The sequence below is a fragment of the Labeo rohita genome, chromosome 16 (assembly GCF_022985175.1).
Source record: "Labeo rohita strain BAU-BD-2019 chromosome 16, IGBB_LRoh.1.0, whole genome shotgun sequence".
Taxonomy (NCBI): domain Eukaryota; kingdom Metazoa; phylum Chordata; class Actinopteri; order Cypriniformes; family Cyprinidae; genus Labeo; species Labeo rohita.
In genome coordinates, this window is record NC_066884.1 from 30280310 (window position 1) to 30301546 (window position 21237).

General features: G+C 39.3%; 1 protein-coding gene and 1 long non-coding RNA gene across 4 annotated transcripts in view; one reads left to right on the forward strand and one right to left on the reverse strand.

Moving 5' to 3' along the window:
* The window catches only part of ca14 (carbonic anhydrase XIV), a 95171-nt gene that overhangs the window by 3097 nt on the left and 70837 nt on the right, over positions 1 to 21237 (forward strand). For 2 of the 3 annotated variants that reach the window (XR_007829475.1, XM_051132420.1), the window contains exons 5-11: positions 15290 to 15385; positions 15495 to 15561; positions 15655 to 15812; positions 15934 to 16060; positions 16437 to 16460; positions 16654 to 16738; positions 19932 to 19985. Coding sequence is in view for 2 of the 3 variants with exons in the window: in XM_051132420.1 (XP_050988377.1) it covers positions 15290 to 15385; positions 15495 to 15561; positions 15655 to 15812; positions 15934 to 16060; positions 16437 to 16460; positions 16654 to 16738; positions 19932 to 19985 (611 nt within the window). In the remaining variant the exon portion in view is untranslated. The remainder of the gene's footprint in view (positions 1 to 15289; positions 15386 to 15494; positions 15562 to 15654; positions 15813 to 15933; positions 16061 to 16436; positions 16461 to 16653; positions 16739 to 19931; positions 19986 to 21237) is intronic. The other variant, XM_051132421.1, reaches the window with a different exon arrangement.
* Positions 7435 to 10060, reverse strand: LOC127179134 (uncharacterized). The gene is made up of 6 exons (XR_007829478.1): positions 9684 to 10060; positions 9359 to 9412; positions 8978 to 9087; positions 8636 to 8685; positions 8326 to 8447; positions 7435 to 8023 (listed from the first exon to the last, which is right to left on the reverse strand). It is a non-coding gene; the product is annotated as an uncharacterized LOC127179134 (long non-coding RNA).

The window sequence follows — 21237 nt, forward strand, 5'->3', positions numbered from 1 at the left end:
TGTGCTTGTGTATCTATGTAATTGTGTTTACATTACACAATAAGTTCAATGTAAACTTTCAAATATAGTTCCAACTCCAGCCAGTCATTACACTGATTATTGCATTGCTCAAAAATTGTTCTCATTAATAGATCATGTACTCATGTCTTTCATTTGACTGTATGCTCAGAATAGCATACTACCAGGGTTTGTCAGTACTGGGGGGAAAGGCAGGGGGCCCTGTGCTGCTGAATTGAATTAGGTGTGTTAGATGAGAGAAACATCAAAACGTTTTTTATAAATGGGTCTCAAAGTGCATGTTTTTGAAAATGATACCATTATCGTAAACTACGAAAATGTGAATTAGTGAAAACGGTGATGTCATGCACATGCGTATTGTGTATTCAGTCTATAGAAATGCACATGGTGTGCAGGCACATAGTCTTTCTTTACAAACTGGCATTGCCAACTACTGGCCTGACATGTAATACAGCATTTTAAGTCATTGTTGCAGATTTGTGTGAACAGGGATCATTTTGACAACGTTTTCTGTATGTAAAACTTACATTGTCCGACATAAGTATGTAAAACTTATATCGGACATATCGGCCGTGAGGTAATTTTAATTATCCCGTTTAGTATTTTAATTATCATTAAACCCGTATCTGATTATTGTAGTTTGAAAAATTTGTGGTAGGGTAGACCGGTTACAGTTGGTACACTTTTTGCTTTTTCTGTTACCACACCAAAACTAGGGATTGAAAAGAAATTATTTTTCATATGACATTTCCTTAACCTGTCTACTAAAATATTAATAATTATTCACATTCATAACTAGGTCATATTTGCCACAGTTAGCTCATAAACACATAAAGACACTTGTCGAGTACAGTTGGAACAGTACCTGAGACACCCATCCGTAATGCTGTAAAGCTGCTTAACCAATTCATTGCAAATCTAAAATACTTTTAAAAATGAGAATTCAACAGTTTTTATTTCCATTCAGTTGTTATTTGATTATTTGTTTAGTTAAAAGTAGTTCATTTATAAAACATTTTACAGTAATGGAAAACAGTGATACAATATTTTATTTCAGTTCATCGTTTTAATAGTAACAGTTTAGAAGTTGAGTAACAGTAAAAAAGAGAGAAATTATATAAAAGAATGTATGATTTAATTAATTGTTTGAAGGGATAAGGAGGAACCAGCTGTCTTTAGGAAAGTTTCGTTGGGATTTATTTTGATTTTCTCACCCTGTAATGCGCAAAAAAGCAGTGCTCAAAAGTTTAGCTGCTTTGTTTACAGCAGTTACCAGGGAAATAGCTTTATTTCTGTTCCATATGCGCCACCTTCTGTCAAACAGTGGATTGTTGAGCATATTAGCTCATGTAGAACTGTTTGGAGCAGATAAAATATAATTTAGCATTCTGACTCATTCTTTTAGAAACTTTATTTTAACATGTCATACATGTCAGTAGATAACATGTTTACTTTTTTGTGAATTTAAGTTACATTTTTAATATTTAATTTTTAATGTTAATGTTTATGCATACCAAAAGTGCGTAGTGTCTCTTTTGTTGGTTTTCAACATAAAACTTGAAATGATTTAAGTGTTTGTATCAGTACTTTTTGAACATTTTTTTGAACATTTTTGTACATTTTAACATGTATTTTACCATGTTATATTATGCATAACAGTTTGGAATTATACATTAGGCCTATTTAAGAGATTTAAGTATTGTATAACATGGGTACCTCTCAGCCACTTTCACTTTTGAAAAAAAAAAAAAAGTAGCTCTCGAATGAAAAAAGGTTGGAGACCCCTGCTTTAAGGCCTACAGATGAAGTCAGGAACCTCCCAGGGGCTCATTCCAGTGTTTCAAATAGAGGTCTAGTGAGTTCTTCCAAGACACAAATGCGATAGAAAGGTCTCAACAGTCTCATCTCATGCATAAAACAAGTGAATGCCTTACCAAAGAACACCTTCAACTGGAAAGTGCTCAACAGCAATTGCTGACACATACACTAAAAGAGTTAAAGGAGAAGTCCACTTCCAAAACAAAGATTCACATATAATGTACTCACCCCCTTGTCATCCAAGATGTTCATGTCTTTCTTTCTTCAGTCGTGAAGAAATTGTTTTTTGAGGAAAATATTTCTGTATTTTTCTCGATGTAATGGATGCTATGGATTCCTTGGCTGCAGTTTTAAACGATCCCAGAGGAAGAAGGGTCTTATCTAGTGAAACGATCGGTTATTTTCATTAAAAAAATACAATTTAAATACTTGCTTTTCTCTCCCTGAACTCTGTGTATTCTGACTCAAGACTGTTAGGGTATGTCAAAAAACTCCAATCGTATTTTCTCCCTTAACTTCAAAAATCATTTCAAAAATCATCCTACATCGCTGCAGAAGTACCAACCCAGTCTTTGCAAAGTGAACATGCAAAGAAGATCAAACACCCTTAACAAAAAAGGTAAAACAGTGATATAGGACAATTTTGAAGTTGAGAGAGAACATGAGATGGGAGTTTTTCGACATACGCTAACTGTCATGAACCAGAACAAAAAACACAGTCCAGGCAGAGTAAGACAAGACGAGCGTTTGAGATTAAAAAGTATATAAATTGTATGACTTAAAATAACCGATCGTTATGCTAGATAAGACCCTTCTTTCTCGGCTGGGATTGTTTACAACTGCATTTGGGATCGTTTGAACCCACATTTAAACTGCATTTTGGAGAAAAATGCTGAGATGTTCTCCTCCAAAAACATAATTTCTTTATGACTGAAGAAAGAATGACATGAACATCTTGGGTGACAAGGAGATGAGTACATTATATATGAATCTTTGTTTTGGAAGTGGACTTTAATAAGGTTGTGGCTGCATAAAAACACTTCTAAACTAAAGCACTGAACCAACAGAAGTGAACTGGGTCCATGTTGCAAGTCTTGCACCAGGACCCATATAGCTTCCATTTAAGAACAATGTTCCCTCAATTTTTTTTTCTTTTTTTTTTTTTCTTTTGGGCGGACATTTCAGCCACCTGAGCATAAACATTAGGCTCGTTTTTAATGAGCATAGCCTTGCTTGAAATTTAGGTGAGAGTAGGTGGCAGCAATGAAGGATAGAGTGAAACAAGTGCAGTCAAGACGGACAGTTTTGACCCCTCAAAGTAGAACTGATACCTACAAGATCAAAGGTGAATATTACATTATTCACCCTCATGCGCTGTGTTGCTGATTAATCGAATGCGTTTATGAGGCCCGCTTAGTCAGTAAAGCCGGTACTTTGATTAGTAGTAAAGCTCCATCACGTGCGTTCAGCTGGAGCGGCAATTAATACACAGAGCCGTAAATCACTGACAAGCTACGCCAAATCGCGCTCATAATCGAATGCGATTCATCTGCGATTATGAGCGCGATTTGGCGTATCTTGTCAGTGATTTACTGACTAAGCGCGCCTCATAAACGCATTCGATTAATCGTGCAGCCCTATAAACATGATATAATTTCAGTTCTGTTGTTTTATATAAAAATAAATATTATGAACAACACACTCAAAGTATTTGCCATTTCATTCCATTTGAAAGAAGTATTTATCATTTATTTTACTTTGATACAAACATGCATTTTAGATTTTTTTTTAGAAATATGTCAACAATCACATTTCTTACAGAGAAATCGCACCGTCATAATGCTTGGAAATATTTACACATAATTTAAACACAATCACAGACATCAGATATAAAAAGCAAACATTTTAGAAGAGAATGCAACATCACAGTTGTTTGAACCAATGAACATTAACCTGTGTTGTCAGCAAGTCATTTCCAATCGTGTTTTTGGTCAGCGCAGCTGGGGGAGAGCAGCTGCGCTCATGAAGCAGATATTACTTGTGAATTCTCATTTTTAGGTCAATTATTTATTAAGTTTACAATACAATACAAAACAAAATGCAGTGCCTAAAGAAAATCATCATACCCCTTTGTTACTTTATTTGTCATGCAGCCTGAAATCAAACCCCATTCCATATAACTTTACAGCTTTATTTACAATTTTGGTCTTACAATCACACCAATGAAATGAAACACAACAGTTCTGCAAAATAATAAAAAACAAACAACAACAACAACAACAACAACAACAACAACAACAACAACAACAACAACAACAACAACAAACTCCTTTAAAGATGCCTTATCAATGTCCTCCTGGCTCTGTCTTCCACTTTGGACAGATGGCCTGATCTAGGCAATGTGCTGGTGGTGCCATTCACTTTCCACTTCTTAATAATGCTCTGAACAGTACTCTGCTAAAGCCTTTGAAATGTTTTTGTAGCCTTCTCCAAACTTGTGCCTGCAACTTTATCCTGGAGGTCTTTTGAAAGCACTTTCCCAACCATGATGAATTCTTTGCCATACAATGCAATATTAACAGTGGAATCTTCAAGAAACAGCTTGTTTTATTCTGAAGTAATCAACACCACTACTATTGATGTCAGGTGGGGCCTGGTGTTTAATCTGGAAGTTAATTGCTTGCACCTGAGCAAGTTTATAATGGTATACTTTAAGGGGCTGATCACTTTACCAAACCAGACGTTTCACTGATTAATTTTTACTTTAATGATTAATGAGGGTTATAATGTGTACATGCAGCTCAAAAAACACTGTAAAAAAAAATTCCGTAAAAAATACGGAAAAAGTACTGGCAGCTCATTACCTGGACTTTGTACCGTAAATTTACAGTCTGTTAATTTTCAGTCTGCCACCGGTAAAAAAACAGGACTTTTTCTGTTTTAATGGTGTATTTATATATTTATATATACATAAAGCAAATAAATCCAGCACAATATACAAATTTGAACATGGTTTATTTTTACTTCATGTAAACATTCTTAAAAGTGCATTCAATGTCACGGTGGATGTACAGAGAAAAGAGGTCAGGGTCCAAATGCAGGAAAGGATAATTTAATTAAACAAAACACAAATAAACATAAACCAAAAGGCCAAACACGGCACAACACGACTAGAATCCAGATCAAAAATAAACCGAACAGAAACACACACGAAGACAATAGACAATGCAGACCTAACCAGGAATGAGAAGTGAGAGTTCTTATACAATAGTCCAGAGTGTGAACAGCTGTGAGCGTAATCAGTGCAAATGACAAGACAGACGTGAACAATCAGGGGAGTGCAGTGCAAGGGGAACAGCGACCTCGAGAGGCTGAGGGGAGACCCACAGCCCCGATCATGACAGTACCCCCTCCCTACGGAACGGCTTCCAGACGTTCCCAAAGTCTGGAGGGAGGAGGTACGGAGGAAGGCAACTCAGGGGGAGGGACGGCGGGCCAGGCCCGTGCAGCGCAGTCACCGCCGCGTCAGGAACAGAGAGAGCGGTCACCGCCGCGTCCGGAACAGAGAGAGCGGTCACCGCCGCGTCCGGAACAGAAGGCACGGTGAGGGCCGCGTCAGGAACAGAGAGCGCAGCCGCCTCCGCGTCAGGAACGGAGATAGCGGTCGCCGCCGCATCAGGAACAGAGATAGCGGTCGCCGCCGCGTCAGAAACAGAGATAGCGGTCGCCGCCGCGTCCGGAACAGAGAGCGCGGTCACCGCCGCGTCAGGAACAGAGAGAGCGGTCACCGCCGCGTCAGGAACAGAGAGAGCGGTCACCGCCGCGTCAGGAACAGAGAGAGCGGTCACCGCCGCGTCAGGAACAGAGAGAGCGGCCACCGCCGCGTCAGGAACAGAGAGCGCGGTCACCGCCGCGTCAGGAACAGAGAGAGCGGTCACCGCCGCGTCCGGAACAGAGAGAGCGGTCACCGCCGCGTCAGGAACAGAGAGAGCGGTCACCGCCGCGTCCGGAACAAAGAGCGCGGTCACCGCCGCGTCAGGAACAGAGAGAGCGGTCACCGGCGCGTCCGGAACAGAGAGAGCGGTCGCCGCCGCGTCCGGAACAGAGAGAGCGGTCGCCGCCGCGTCCGGAACAGAGAGAGCGGTCGCCGCCGCGTCAGGAACAGAGAGAGCGGTCGCCGCCGCGTCAGGAACAGAGAGAGCGGTCGCCGCCGCGTCCGGACAGGAGATAGCGGTCGGCGCTGCGTCCGGAACAGAGAGCGCGGTCGCCGCCGCGTCCGGAACAGAGAGCGCGGTCGCCGCCGCGTCCGGAACAGAGAGAGCGGTCGCCGCCGCGTCCGGAACACAGAGAGCGGTCGCCGCCGCGTCCGGAACAGAGAGCGGTCGCCGCCGCGTCCGGAACAGAGAGAGCGGTCGCCGCCGCGTCCGGAACAGAGAGAGCGGTCGCCGCCGCGTCCGGAACAGAGAGCGCGGTCGCCGCCGCGTCAGGAACAGAGAGAGCGGTCGCCGCCGCGTCCGGACAGGAGATAGCGGTCGCCGCCGCGTCAGGAACAGAGAGAGCGGTCGCCGCCGCGTCCGGAACAGAGAGCGCGGTCGCCGCCGCATCAGGAACAGAGAGAGCGGTCGCCGCCGCGTCCGGAACAGAGAGCGCGGTCGCCGCCGCGTCAGGAACAGAGAGAGCGGTCGCCGCCGCGTCAGGAACAGAGAGAGCGGTCGCCGCCGCGTCAGGAACAGAGAGAGCGGTCGCCGCCGCGTCTGGAACAGAGAGCGCGGTCGCCGCCGCGTCAGGAACAGAGAGAGCGGTCGCCGCCGCGTCCGGAACAGAGAGCGCGGTCACCGCCGCGTCAGGAACAGAGAGAGCGGTCGCCGCCGCCTGCCCGAGGAAGAGCGTCTCCGCCTCCGCCAGAAAGCAGGGCCGCATCTGCGCAGCCTCGGCTCTACAGGCGTCCATCCCCGCCAGACAGGCGTAGATGAGCTCGAAACGGGCGGCCGACGCCGCCTCAAAGGACATTTCCGCCGTGTCGGGAACAGAGCGGGTGGTCGCCGTCGCCAAACGGGGAAGCTTCGCCTCCCCGAAAAAAATCCTCCCCGCTGGACCCATCTTTGAGGTCTGCATTCTGTCACGGTGGATGTACAGAGAAAAGAGGTCAGGGTCCAAATGCAGGAAAGGATAATTTAATTAAACAAAACACAAATAAACATAAACCAAAAGGCCAAACACGGCACAACACGACTAGAATCCAGATCAAAAATAAACCGAACAGAAACACACACGAAGACAATAGACAATGCAGACCTAACCAGGAATGAGAAGTGAGAGTTCTTATACAATAGTCCAGAGTGTGAACAGCTGTGAGCGTAATCAGTGCAAATGACAAGACAGACGTGAACAATCAGGGGAGTGCAGTGCAAGGGGAACAGCGACCTCGAGAGGCTGAGGGGAGACCCACAGCCCCGATCATGACATTCAATGGCTTTTGTTTGCCTTAAGTGGGTTAGGACTAAACAGCATCAAATACTCAATTCATTTAACAATGTGTCAACTCAGGCAAAATGGCTGTATTGTAAAAGACAGTTTAGCTTTAAACAGTAACAGACAATTTAAAAAAAAAAAAAAAAGAAAACATGAGCATCTGTACAATGCAGGTGTTGTACTAAAAAGTGGTCACAAACTTTAAACGTCACAATGAGAAACAGTCAAGATTCAAAACTTTTTTTTCTTATAAGAGAAAACAATATTGTTTAGAGGGATAGTTCACACAAAAAAATGCTAATTCAGTCAATTACTCATACCATTCCAAACCCATAAGACTTTCATTCATTTTTAGAACACAAATTAAGAGTATTTTTTAGTTAAATCTGGGTACTTTCTGTCCCTCTATTGATTGTCTATGCAACTACCATTTTCAAGGTCCAGAAAGGTATAAAGTATGTGACTCCAGTGGCTTGACAACAGAATTTTGAAGTTCATTATAACAGAAATATCATCGAATTGATGCAATTCATTATAGGGGATGTATTATTTACCATTTAACTGAATGTTTAATGCAAGTGCCATTTTTTTCAATTTAAAAACTCAAATATTACATGGATTTTTTAAATTGTTCATGCAAGAGTCTTGGAGGAATGCACAGCCACTTGGTTGCCTTAATCTCAAACCACATTTAGGATTTCTTCACAGGAAAATTCTGAAAGAAATGGATATGACAAAAAAATGAAATTAATTCAACTGAATTACAGAGTAATATGCAGGTTGGAGTGGAAAAGTAGTCATACAGTATTTTAAGTTAATTAAATCAACTGCAATCCATAATACTTTCCAATTGTTTACACATTGCTTAACTTACATTTTCAATAGTCTCCATTTGCATCTGTCATATGAGCTTGTCAAATCAACTGTGTCCTAAATTATACTTCATTATTTTCAACTAAATAAACAGCAACACGACCAAATGCTTCATACACTTTTTATAACATACGTGTTGCTTACTTCTGTATGAACTCCAGAGTAAGTGCCGCCTCCTCTGGGTATTTTGTAGCTCACAACCCCAACAGGAAAGATGATTTGTTCATTAACTTCTCAAACGACAGCAATCTTGAACTGCCCATCACCTTAAACAAAAAAGACATTACAAAATGACCATATACATAATGACAAGCATCTTTGAACACCTTGAAGAAGGCGTGTTCAGCAAACAACTTCACATTGTTGTAAAAGTCAACAGAATAAATGACTCAAAGACTCTATTTTCTTTTCAATATTGAACACTAATGTTAAATGAAATAGAATACAAACCTACTTGGTTTCCTTCATCTCAACCCTCATTTAGGATTTCTTCATAGGAAAACTCTAAAAGAAATGGATAATGATAAAAATGAAATGAATGAAACTGAACTACAGAGTAACATGCAGGTTGGAGATGGAAAATCGATCATACAGTATTTCAAGTTCATTAAAATAACTGCTAACCCTAATACTTGTCAATTAAAATATTTATTTATAAATTGCTTAACTTACATTTCCAATAGTCTCCATTTACATCTGTCTTATGAGCTTGTCAGATCATCTGTGTCTTACAATATACTTCATTATTTTCAATTAAATAAACAGATACACATTTAATAACATATGTGTTGCTTACTTCTGTATGAACTCCAATGTAAGTGCCGCCTCTTCTGGGTATTTGTAGCTCACAACCTCAACAGTGGTCATTAACTTCTTGAACGACAGCAATCTTGAACTGCCCATCACCTTAAACACAAAAGACATTACAAAATTACCATATACATAATGACAAGCAGTTTGAACACACCTTATACACACCAGGATAATAACATGCAAAAGTAATCAATCCAATCATTTTGTTAAGGTTAGCACGTTGTGACGTGGCTTCCGACCCATCAAACAGCAAACAACTTCACATTGTTGTGAAAGTCAACAGAATAAATTACTCAATAACGATTTTCTTTCTGATACTTAACACTTATGTTAAATAAAACTGTTAATAAAACAGAATACAAACCCATGATAAGAATGCAGGTGTGCTTGAGATTCACAGTACAGCAGCAATCACGTCCTGTCATTAAAAAAGAAAACGAAAGAAACACAACGGTCATTTTGACATAATGTCGTGTGCATTTATCCATTAAAGTGATAAAGATAACTTGAGGAGCTAACGTTACTGTCACGCTGACCTGAAGCGGCATTCTGGCGCGGCTACCGCGCGTCGGACGCCTGTTTACAGTCGCTTCACAGACAGCTTGCTAGTAACGTTACCGAATTAGTTTGTGTTTTGCATTTTATCTTCTGTGTGTGTGTAAAACAGACAATAAAAGGTCAAAACTTACCTCATTTGGCAGAAAACTCCACGAGGAAGATGTCTGACGATATGCAGAGAAATGTTGAGTGCGACGGCTCCGACGTTCATTTGCCAAACAAGCGAGACAGCAACTAAGTTAACCTTACGTAAACAATTTATGTGACATTTAACTCGTTTACCACGAAGAGTATATGAAAAACATGTTTTCCAAATTCGAAAGCCGACATTAAACTGAAACTTTGACCGAGAAACTCTCCGTGTCTTCTCTTCACTGTTTTCGCGCCTATGTAAGCCACCAACGTTCTTGTTCCCACAATGCAAATCGTAATTCAAAAATACGGAAAAACACCTGTAAAAACCAAAAACGGAAAATTTCCTGTAATTATTAGGGTATATTGTACTGTATTTTTACGGATTTTTTTTTACAGTGAAGTTAGACTTAATTTATTTTATTTTCCAGGGTGTAATGTGAAAAAGGGTTAGGTTTTTTACAGGGTATGATGATTTCCTATAGGCACTGTAATATAATATAATAATATAATATAATAATAATAATATAATATAATATAATATAATATAATAATAATAACAAACTTAGGCATTTACACTGATACATTTTCAAAAAGCAAAATATTTTCAAAAAATGTGAACATATGAATTCTTACATAGTAATCTAAAGTTGTTGGTTTCTTTATTAGAAACTTTACCAAACTAAACAACTAACTCTCTCCCTCCTTCGGCTTGTTACCTTTATCGGGGTCACCACAGCGGAGTGGTAAAAGTAGCAAAGCCGTTGTTAGAAGCAAACAGACACTCCTTGTTCAATACTTTGCCCCTTTTGCTGTTTTACTTTCGCTCGCCCAAAACACACCCATCTACGCTCCTTCTTTTTTCTCCTACCTCCTCTTTTTGTCTCCAAAGTGAACAAGGAACCGTTCTGGCTGCTCTCCTGCATACCTCTCTTTTCTCCTTGCAATCTTTCTATCAGAAGTGCCCTGGCGTGAAGCTGCCTCCACAGATGCGCCTGCCTCTTCCCCCCCTTTATAAGCTATCCACCACCTACATCAGCTGAGTGGCTATTTTGCACCCTCTTTGCAGCCACCCACATGGCAGCCCCAACCCTCACCGATGGCTTGGCACTTCTGCCTGTCTCCAGGTGTTTTCACATCTAGTCATCTTAAGGAGTTTGAACATGCTCCGCTGGATTTGGCCGATATGTCAGCACTCCAAAGTATTGCAGACTTGCCTAAACCGATTCCAACTCGAGAAGACTATACAGCCACCAGGACAGTCAGCCTCCTAACCTTTATTTACAGCTCACTGCCACAGCAGCGAGTTGTCCATTCCACTTGCGCTGCAAGCAATAATCTTCCCTTGTGAGAAAGTCTATAGCAAATAATTACCGAAGGGTGAAATCGCGGCTGCTGGGGTAGTAAAGGTTTTGGCACTACTGTGGCAGTGACAAGGGAAGATTATTGCTGCAGTGATTCCTCCCACCACTTCCACAGTAGATTTCATACTAAACTCTATTTCTATTTCTCTCTGCTGCAGCTATGACATCTCTCTCCTCTCTTGCAGCAGTCATCATACTAACTTCTATTTCTCCCTGCCGCAGCAGTGATTTCTCCCTGCCGCAGCAGTGATTTCTCCCACTGGTCTCAGAGCAGATACCATACTAATCTCTATTTCTCCCCTGCCACAGCAGGGGCATCTCCCTCCTCTATTGCAGCAGATGTCACAAAAACCTCTATTTCTCTCTGCAGCAGCTATGGGATCTCTCTCCTCTCTTGCAGAGATGTCATACTAACTTCCATTTCACACTGCCACAACAGTGATTTCCCCCACGTGCAGATTTTATTCTAGCTTCCATTTCTCACTGCCACAGCAGTGACTGCTCCATCTGGTTGCAGAGCAGATATGATACTAAACTCTATTTCTCACCTCTGCAGCAATAACTTCTCCCACCTCTCTTGCAGCAGATGCCATACTTACTTCCATTCCTCACTGCAACATGAGTGATTTTGCACAGCACTCCTGCAGCCCCTGACTGAACTTCATATATTTTCTTCTATTTTTGCAAGAGCGGCGATTTCTCTCAGCGATTGAATCCATTAAAGTTTTCTCAACTTGCATCACCAAAACTACTCGCAATTGTTTTCCCAGCTTGCTAGTTCGTTTTCTATTAACCAATCAGGACTGGATGGGCAGGCGAACTCGTGAAAGTTCCAAACGTAGGTTCGGGAGGAACCCAAACATTCAGGCTTGTCAATTATCATTATGAGCCTATATAAGCAGCACTCATTGCACGTTCCCAGCGTCAGTTCTTCTGGCATTCCTCCATCTCCCCATCTCCTCCTCTATTTCTGTTATTTTCCCTCTAGATAGTTCTGCAATGGGGGGTTTGAACTCTGAGCTCAAACCGAGTCTCGGGTTCGAGCCTCCATTGTGGACAGCAAGCCAAGTTCGTTTACCATTAACCATTAGGACTGGATGGGCAGTCGAACTTGTGAATAGACACGTGCAAGTCCTATATTATTAGTGTGAAATTAGTCTGATAGCTTTATGAGCACATTTCAGTATGGTCACATGTCTGGTAAATGTTTCATAATGGACACTCACTGAAGAAGCATGTTTTTATAAGAGTTTGCAGTGGTTAGTGGTGTTTATATACATATGTGACCCTAGACCACAAAACCAGTCTTAAGTCGCTGGGGTATATTTGTAGCAACAGCCAAAAATACATTGTGTGGGTCAAAATTATTGATTTTTATTTTATGCCAAAAATCATTAGGAAATTAAGTAAAGATCATGTTCCATGAAGATATTTTGTAAATCTCGTACTGTAAATATATCAAAACGTAATTTTTGATTAATAATATGCATTGTTAAGAACTTCATTTGGCCTTTTTAAAGGCGATTTTCTCAATATTTAGATTTTTTGGCACCCTCAGATTCCATATATTAAAATAGTTGTATCTCGGCCAAATATTGCCCTATCATAACATACCATACATTAATGGAAAGCTTATTTATTCAGCTTTCAGATGATGTATTGATCTCAGTTTTGAAAAATTGACCCTTATGACTGGTTTTGTGGTACAGAGTCACATATGGGCATCACCACTCACTCTGAGAGAGGAACTGTTCACTGGTCATGTTGAACTGCCTTCAGATCACCACATTCAGCAAATTCAGCTCCAACCCTAATAGAAACTCACCTGTCTGTAGCATCCTAGTAAGCCTGCAGACCTTGATTAGCTTGTTCAGGTGTGTTTGATTAGAGTTGAAGCAAAACTCTGTAGGGTTGCGGCTCTCCAGGACCGACATTCACCATCCCTGGTATAAATAAATGTAACTTTTTTTTTTTTTAACAGTTTTTGCTGTTGCACTGTATACCTCAATTGTTAATTACATTATTACTGAAATTAAAAAAATTCTTTTTCTTGAAAAAGGCTTCCAGAAAGTATAGTTTTGTGGGAATCCTCAATCTTGAACTTGGTAAAACAATTACCTTTATTTAAAATGTTTCAAGTCTTAATGCTTTTCCTTTTGTTATACTGGGATAAATCATACCGGGATGTATGCTAAAATTGTTGAATGTGGTCCCCCATCTAGAAAACTTTACAACAGGCCAACAGCCAGTGAATGTCACTGAATGCTGAAATATACAATTTGGACGTGTTTTAATGTTTAAAATATGGAAATGACTATATATTTTTTAGCTAACAAAAGAAAAAAACTAAAAATGTACGAATCTATTTATATCATTAAGATATCAATAGTATCAATGCAATTTCATCATTTTATCGATAATTGATTTTTAGACCCCTTAACCTACCCCCAAACCAAAACCTACCTATTTTGTAGAGAATATAAAAAGTCATAAAATATAATAGACCGAAATATGCAAGGAAATTACCATTTTAGTAACAATATATATATATATATTTTTTTTTTTATAGTCGCTAATCCTACTCCTACCTCTAAACCTAGCCATAGCGATTTATTAAAAAATTGTACAGTATAAAGAAAAGTAAATGCACATTTTGTAGAACCACATTTTGTGCAAAATACATATGAATTCTCATGAGATGGATGGATATGAAGATCACTAAATAAAGGCAATTCAGACAAAATGATAGAACACGAGCCGGAGACAGCTGTACCTGCACAGAGTATGAGTCAAATGCTAACCCTATAAACTCAGCAGTAGAACAGGTTTCCGGGGATCCATCCTCAAGCTAATACCTCACATTTGATCAAGAACAGAGTCTTGACACTGACACACCAAATCTTTACACTGTGCTAGAGTCAGCTAGTTGATAAGGTCAGCATATGAATGGCTTTAATAAGCTTTGCCCCCAAAAACAAACCTAAGAAACTTCATGTGTTTCTGTACTAACTGAATATTGAAGTAAACATCCATTAGATCAATGGTCTCTCAGCCAAATTGGCACCATGACATACTTCTTGGTCAGTAAAACTGAAACTACACTTCTGAATGTAGTTCATTTCAGTTTTCTCAGCCCAAAACAATAGCTTGTTAAGTGACAAATATTGTATTTTATGGTTTGAAGAACTTATATTTGGCAGTAGTCTTTGTGATGCAAGATGGACAGAGAGAGGTGTCAGGTGCTTGAGCCTTAATGAGTCATAGGTGTGTTTTGGGTGTAATGTGCAATAAACCAATCAGAGTCTCATCTCCCATTCCCTTTAAATGCCAGTGGCGACATGGCAGATTTGCTATTTACATGGCGGAATTTGCAAGAGCAAAGACTGAATGTTTCTCCAGAGAGGAAACCATCCACAGGACAGTAGTGATTACATTGTAATCACTTCATTTTTAATATCTGGCATGTTTGTGTGCTGCTGCACGGCCATTTGTGTGTAATAAGCAGAATGTATGTGTGTTGTGGACCTGCCTGTAGGTGCATATTACTAACATGCGTTTTAATACATAGATTAAAAAATGTAATAAATACTGCGCCATTGACTTTAGACCAGGTTTTAGTTCAGAGGTCTCAAACTCAATTCCTGGAGGGCCGCAGCTCTGTAGAGTTTAGCTCCAACCAGCTCCAACTCACACCTGCCAATCCTGAAGACCTTGATTAGCTGGATCAGGTGTGTTTGATTAGGGTTGGAGCTAAACTGTGCAGAGCTGTGGCCCTCCAGGAATTGTGTTTAAGAATGTTTTAGTTGGTCAGTGGCAGTAATCGTAATAACAACGAAATAACAACGCACCAATAATGTGCCTGAACACACCTCGTTTTCAGACCAGCACCACAAGGAGTTAGGATTTCCATTCAAAACTGGCTGTTGAAACACCAGTTTTGTTTAATTTGTGGCTATAAGAATGAGCTGACTTTGTTTCTCTCTTTTGCATGTGAGTGTTTTGGTTTTATATGATTCTGTGTCAGATAGGGCAGACTTGTCTCAGGGAGCCACAACAGTGCCATCAGCCAATACAATGTTGTGTTCCTATTAAGGTTTTAAACAATAAAAACACATATAAGTGCATTCCCATATCATCAGCTATTGACACAGAATTTAGTGAATCTATAAAAGGAAAATATCTTTTGTAAGATGCCAAATCACATTACAACTCAAAGACACACTCTCTGTCTTTTCTGTCAGCTCCATATTGTCCATTACAACACAGAGATGTATGCTAATATGTCAGAAGCTAAGACCCAGGAGAATGGCCTGGCTGTGTTGGCAATCCTAATTGAGGTGAGTTCTCTGCTTTTACTCTAACCTATTAATATTCACATAATATTTTTTTTTTTAAATTTCCATTCAAACTGTATCTCATTCAGAATTTATTTGTATTCTTTCTCAGGCAGGCAAGGAGGTTAATCAGGGATATGGTAGTATTCTTAACTATCTGGGCAACATCAGATATGCAGGCATGTGTGTGTGCATGTCCGTGTATGTGTGTGATTATTGTGCATCAGCCTTTTGGATTACTTTGTAAATCAGATTTGTTTAATTTATTCTAGGCCAGAAGGTGGAAATACCTGCATTTGACATAGAGTCACTGCTGCCTGATAACCTTAGCCAATATTTCCGCTACAACGGCTCACTCACTACTCCTCCCTGCCACCAGAGTGTCCTCTGGACCATCTTCAATGAAAGAGTTAAAATCTCTCACTCACAGGTACAGGGAGACTAAGTAAAAGCGCAAGCAGTGCAAATTTGTCTTTTGAAAAGAAAAAAAAAAAAATCTGACATTGGCTGCACGATAAATGTTGTCATGTTCTCTTCTCTTCTCATATTAGCTGTTGAAATTACAGACAGCGTTGTACTCCAGTAAAGCAGAAGGGCCAAAGCCTATTGCTCTCCAGGATAACTACCGCACCACTCAGCCACTTAACCGCAGAACTGTCCTGTCCTCTTCCATTCCTGGTAGGATTGAGAAAGAAAGAATGAAAGAGGGAAAGGGAGAGAGAACAGGGTTGGGGGTGGGGGATTATGTAGCTGTGCTCTTTGTTTACATGATGGCTGATTAGTTTTTCAAAATCTCTTGTGAACACAGAGTTTATTGTAAGCCTGTGTGAGTGTGTGCCTGAGTGGGGAAAGCAGTACAAAGCAGTTAGAAGACTCAGTTATATAAGGGGTTATATTATTTAATATTAATGTAAATTATTTCAGAATCGTCATTTTGGGTTAATCGTTTTGTGTAAATGAAATTTTTAATTTTTAAAATTTATGAATGTTTGAATTAGCATAGTGCTTATGCTGTCTCTAACTTATCTTTCTCTCACCTTGATCCTCTCTACAGTCTCAGTTAAAATTTATACTGCAGGTGAGAAACATTTCATATTATACTAATTATTATATTAATCACTTTATTGTCTGAACATTCAATATTATGCATCAAACTGTTGCATTTATCATTATCTTTTCAATTAACTCACTAAGAAGAGATCTTTTTGCTTAATTTTTTGCTCAGTTCTTATAGTTCTCTTGAGAAACTTAACATCTTGCCTCTGTCTCAGGTGAAATCGCAGCAATTGTGATTGGATCTCTGTGTGGATGTACAGGCTTGGCTGTTATCATCTGCTTTATTGTGAAAACGGTTCGGTAAGAATGTTTAGCAATCCACACATCTCTCTTGAATCTTAAAAGACTGATCTTCAGTAGCTTTTGTACATGCATTGTTACACACAATCATATTTGTTCAGTTCAAAACACACTGGCAGCAAAGCAGCATTTGATTATAGACATTTCTAATTAGATTAAACATAAAACAAGTCCACAAACCAAATATACAGCAAAGGTGGCCTAATAATTGGTTATATTTGTATTTAAAAATATAAATACAAGAAATTACATCAGGGCCCGTATGCACAAAACATCTTTAGGCTAAAAGTAGCTCAAAACTTGCCGATTTAGGAGAAAATCTTATAAACATGGATATGTCAAAATTTAGGACTCCTAAATTTTTGCTCTAAGAGTATTTCACAAAGTATTTTAGAGCTCCTAAATCTGAGAAATGTTAGAAGTAGTGAAGCGGACTCCTAAGTCACTAAGACCAAATCACAAACTAGGCTTATCCTCCCTGCTAAAAAGGCAAAAAAAAAAAAAAGGCAAAAAACAAACAAACAAAAACAATACAAACCATCTGTCATGAACTGTGCTGGGAGGAATGCCAGAGACTTGGATAAGCAAAACAGTCTAAATCCAAAAGTACAGGGTAAATCCACAAAAGGAATGAGAAAAGGCACACGTACACAACTTGGTAGATCCAACAAAGACATAATTCACAAACTGGAACTAAATACATGGGCTAATGGGGAGAACACAGGTGCACAGAACATGACCATATAAGGGCACACAAACGAAAAACAACAAAACAGGTCCATATTCCGGACACCATCATAAAAATTCTAACTACAAAAACCATTACAAACCATCAACTTTTAAACATTAAACATGTTTTTAGGATTTAGTTAGTGGTTTTAACAAGCCACCAATAGAAGGTGACCAATTACCAGTAGAGATCAACAGGCACTATTGCACAAATTGCAGTTACCATTAAAACCAATACAATTCCGGTAAAACAAACAGGTAAAAAATACAAACATGCCTTATAATCACAAGTTAATTTATAATTCATGAAGAACTAAACCATTTATTAATCATTACTACATCAGCAACTAATGAACATTCTATATGAACCATAGATTAAGTAATCAATAAATTGTTATTAGCTGAAGGTGTCATCATGTATTAATTCCCTAATAACTTATTTTATTAACTAATGATGTAAATTCATATGTGAATTACCACAGTGGTCAATGCTATTTACTTCAACTTCCAGTTGTCTGCTTTAATTACTCATTAGTTAATGATTTGCAAATGTAACATTATGTTGTGACTTTACTTGTTGAGGCACAGAACTATTAACTAATTGTTAAGTAATATGTCTTTGTGGTTATGGATATAGAATTAGTTAGTCATGTGCCTCAATGGGTTGAAGCCATGCATTTCAACTTCCAGTTGTCTGCTTTAATTAATCATTAGCTAATGATTTGCAAAGATATCATTGTTATGACTTTACTTGTTGAGGCACATGACTAACTAACTAATTCTAAATCCATAACCACAATGACATATTACTTAACAATTAGTTAATAGTTCTGTGCCTTATCATAACATAGCTAATGATTAATTAAAACAGACAACTGGAAGATGAAATGCATGGCTTCAACCCATTGTGGTAATTAACACATGAATTTACACTATTAGCTAATAAAATAAGTTATTAGGGAATTAATACATTATGACACATTTAACTAATAACAATTTACTGATTACTTAATCTATGAATCATATAGAATGTTCATTGTTGCTGATTAAGTAATTATTAATAAATGGTTTAGTTCTTCATGAGTTTAACTGAATTAACTCATGATTATCTCTGCATTAGTTAAGCATGAATTAATGCATATTTGTGCACCCGTATTGTAAAGTGTTACCACAATTCCCAATATAACTAGTAAAATAATGACAAATTCTGTGATGGTTTTTATTATTTTAAATTTTTTTCAGCAGGGTTAAAATGTCTGTTGCCGGCAATTTAAAATACATGCTGCATTTATTTGCACACATATGTTTTCCCACACATCTTTTTTGGTTTTGCTGGTTATCCCAACTCCCAATTTTCCTTTGATTATATCCTTGTCTTAGCAGCTTTGTGAGTAGGTTTTAAGAGAAAAAAACTTTTACTGCTGTTTAGGAGAAGTGATAAAATGGTAAGTGGTAAGATAAAATGTTTTGTGAATACAGGCCCAGAAATATAAAAGAATTAAGCAATACATAATACAAACAAATTACAGGATTCTTATAAAACGAGCTAGCCAAGTTAAAACAACTGACAGAGAACAATATGCCCAAACACAGTTTACATTCCACTCGAACACATTCTTCCTAAAGCCTTTGTAGTTGTTAGAAAAATTATTTGTAATTAAATTAATTAAAAAATGCGATAACAAAAAGAGATAACTGTCCATTATTAAAGGGATAGTTCACCCAAAGATGATAATTCATTAATTACCCTCACCCTCATGTTGTTCCAAGCCCATAAGGTCTTCGTCCATCTTCTGAACACAAATGAAGATATTTTTAATGAAATCCGATAGCTTTCTGACCCTGCATAGAAAGCAATGTAACTAAAATGTTTCCAGGCCCAGAAACCTGTGCACATGGTGCTGGTGACGTAGAACACGTATGCACTGCACCTTGTTTACAAGCATGCAGCGTGGGACTCTTATTAATGGCTGCAGAATACGTAGGATAAGAACTGTTGAATAAACTTGTTATTTTTGTGTTCTTTGCGCACAAACAGTAATCTCATAGCTTAGAAAAATTACAGTTGAACCAGTGATGTCACATGGACTATTTTACCTACATTTCTGGGCCTGGGAACATTTCAGTTATATTACTGTCTATGCAGGGTCAGAAAGCTCTCATATTTAATTAAAAATATGTTAATGTGTATTCTGAAGATGAACAAAGGTCTTACGGGTTTAGAATGACATGAGGGTGAGTAATTAAAGAGTTTTTGTTTTTGGGTGAACTATCCTTTTAGCATTTTCTTCTAAATTTGTGGTTAAAAAATCCCACACCTGATTCAGAATTCATGAATTAGAAAACTTAATTATTAGAATTTAGATTGTCTTATACTGTATGTCTGTTTTCTTCTTAATCATACCATTCTTTGATCATGTTTATTTGTGATTGTTTTTGATTGTTTATCTTCATCACATGACAGCTTAACGTCCAGTTGGGATGTCCTGCCAAGTATCCGACCTGCTCCTCAGCCCAGGTCAACTTTTTCAATGACCTCTGATTCATGACCTCTAACCCCAACCTTTAAACCCTTAACCTCAGTAACCCCTAAAATCAACCTTACAGGGTTAAATTATTTAAACCACTTAAAATCAGGAAATGTATTTTTTCTCATGAAAACCAAAGAACAATTGGTAAGCTCAGGGTATGTATATGTGGTCCACACAGGATATATATAATTACTTATAAAGCCCTGAATGGTTTAGCTCCTCACTACCTGAGCGAGTTCTTATCGCATTATAGTCCTTCACGTCCACTGCGTTCTCAAAACTCTGACAATTTGATAATACCTAGAATATCAAAATCAACCGTGGGCGGCAGATCATTTTCTTATCTACCCTACACTGTTCAGGACGCAGACAAACTCTGTGTAATGCCACGCCAGCAGAGGGAGCCATCTCCCGAGTACTGACTGCACGCTCCCTCTGCTGCTTCTACTGTCACTTCCTGTTTGGCAGTATTTAAGGACTCACCATGTGCTCACTCACTGCGAAGTATTGCCAGTTAACCTGCCTTACCGAGCGTTTTTCTGATTACCCTATTTTGCTTACACGTGTATGATTTTGCCTTGTTTTCTGACTACCGTTTTCTTGGATTTCCCTTATTGGATTGTTTGCCTGTGTGGACTGCTATTACGGTTTGACTATTCTGCCTGGTTTATCACTACGTTTACGGATTACCCCTGGACTGTTGTAAGATTGGACTGCTTTCTGGTTATCGACCCACTGCCTGGCTACACGTGTATGTTTTCTGTTGTTTGCAATAAACTTCCGCAAATGGATTCTAACGCCGCCTCAGCGTCATCGTTACAGAATACTTCGCCTACCCTGAATCCAGCGGAGGTCTCCAACTTGCAAGCAGCATTCGCTTACCAGAGCGAGTTGTTAAAGAATTATCAGGAGCAACTCGCTAAGCTACAGTCCGTCAACGAACACCTGACGCACTACGTACGATCTCTGCCTCCTCCCATGCCTTCAACGGTAAGCTTCGCTCTTCCTAACAAGTTTGACGATACGGCTGAGCAATGCAAAGGTTTTGTTCGTCAAGTGAAGCTGTATTTCGAATATCAACAAGACCGTTTTGAATCTGAGGAGAAGAGATATGCGTTCTTGATGACTCTGCTCACAGGGAGAGCTTTGGACTGGGCTTCAGCTGTATGGGATGCCGACTCTCAACTCAAGAAATCTGTCGAGTATTTCCTGCTACAGATTCAAGAAGTGTTCGAATAT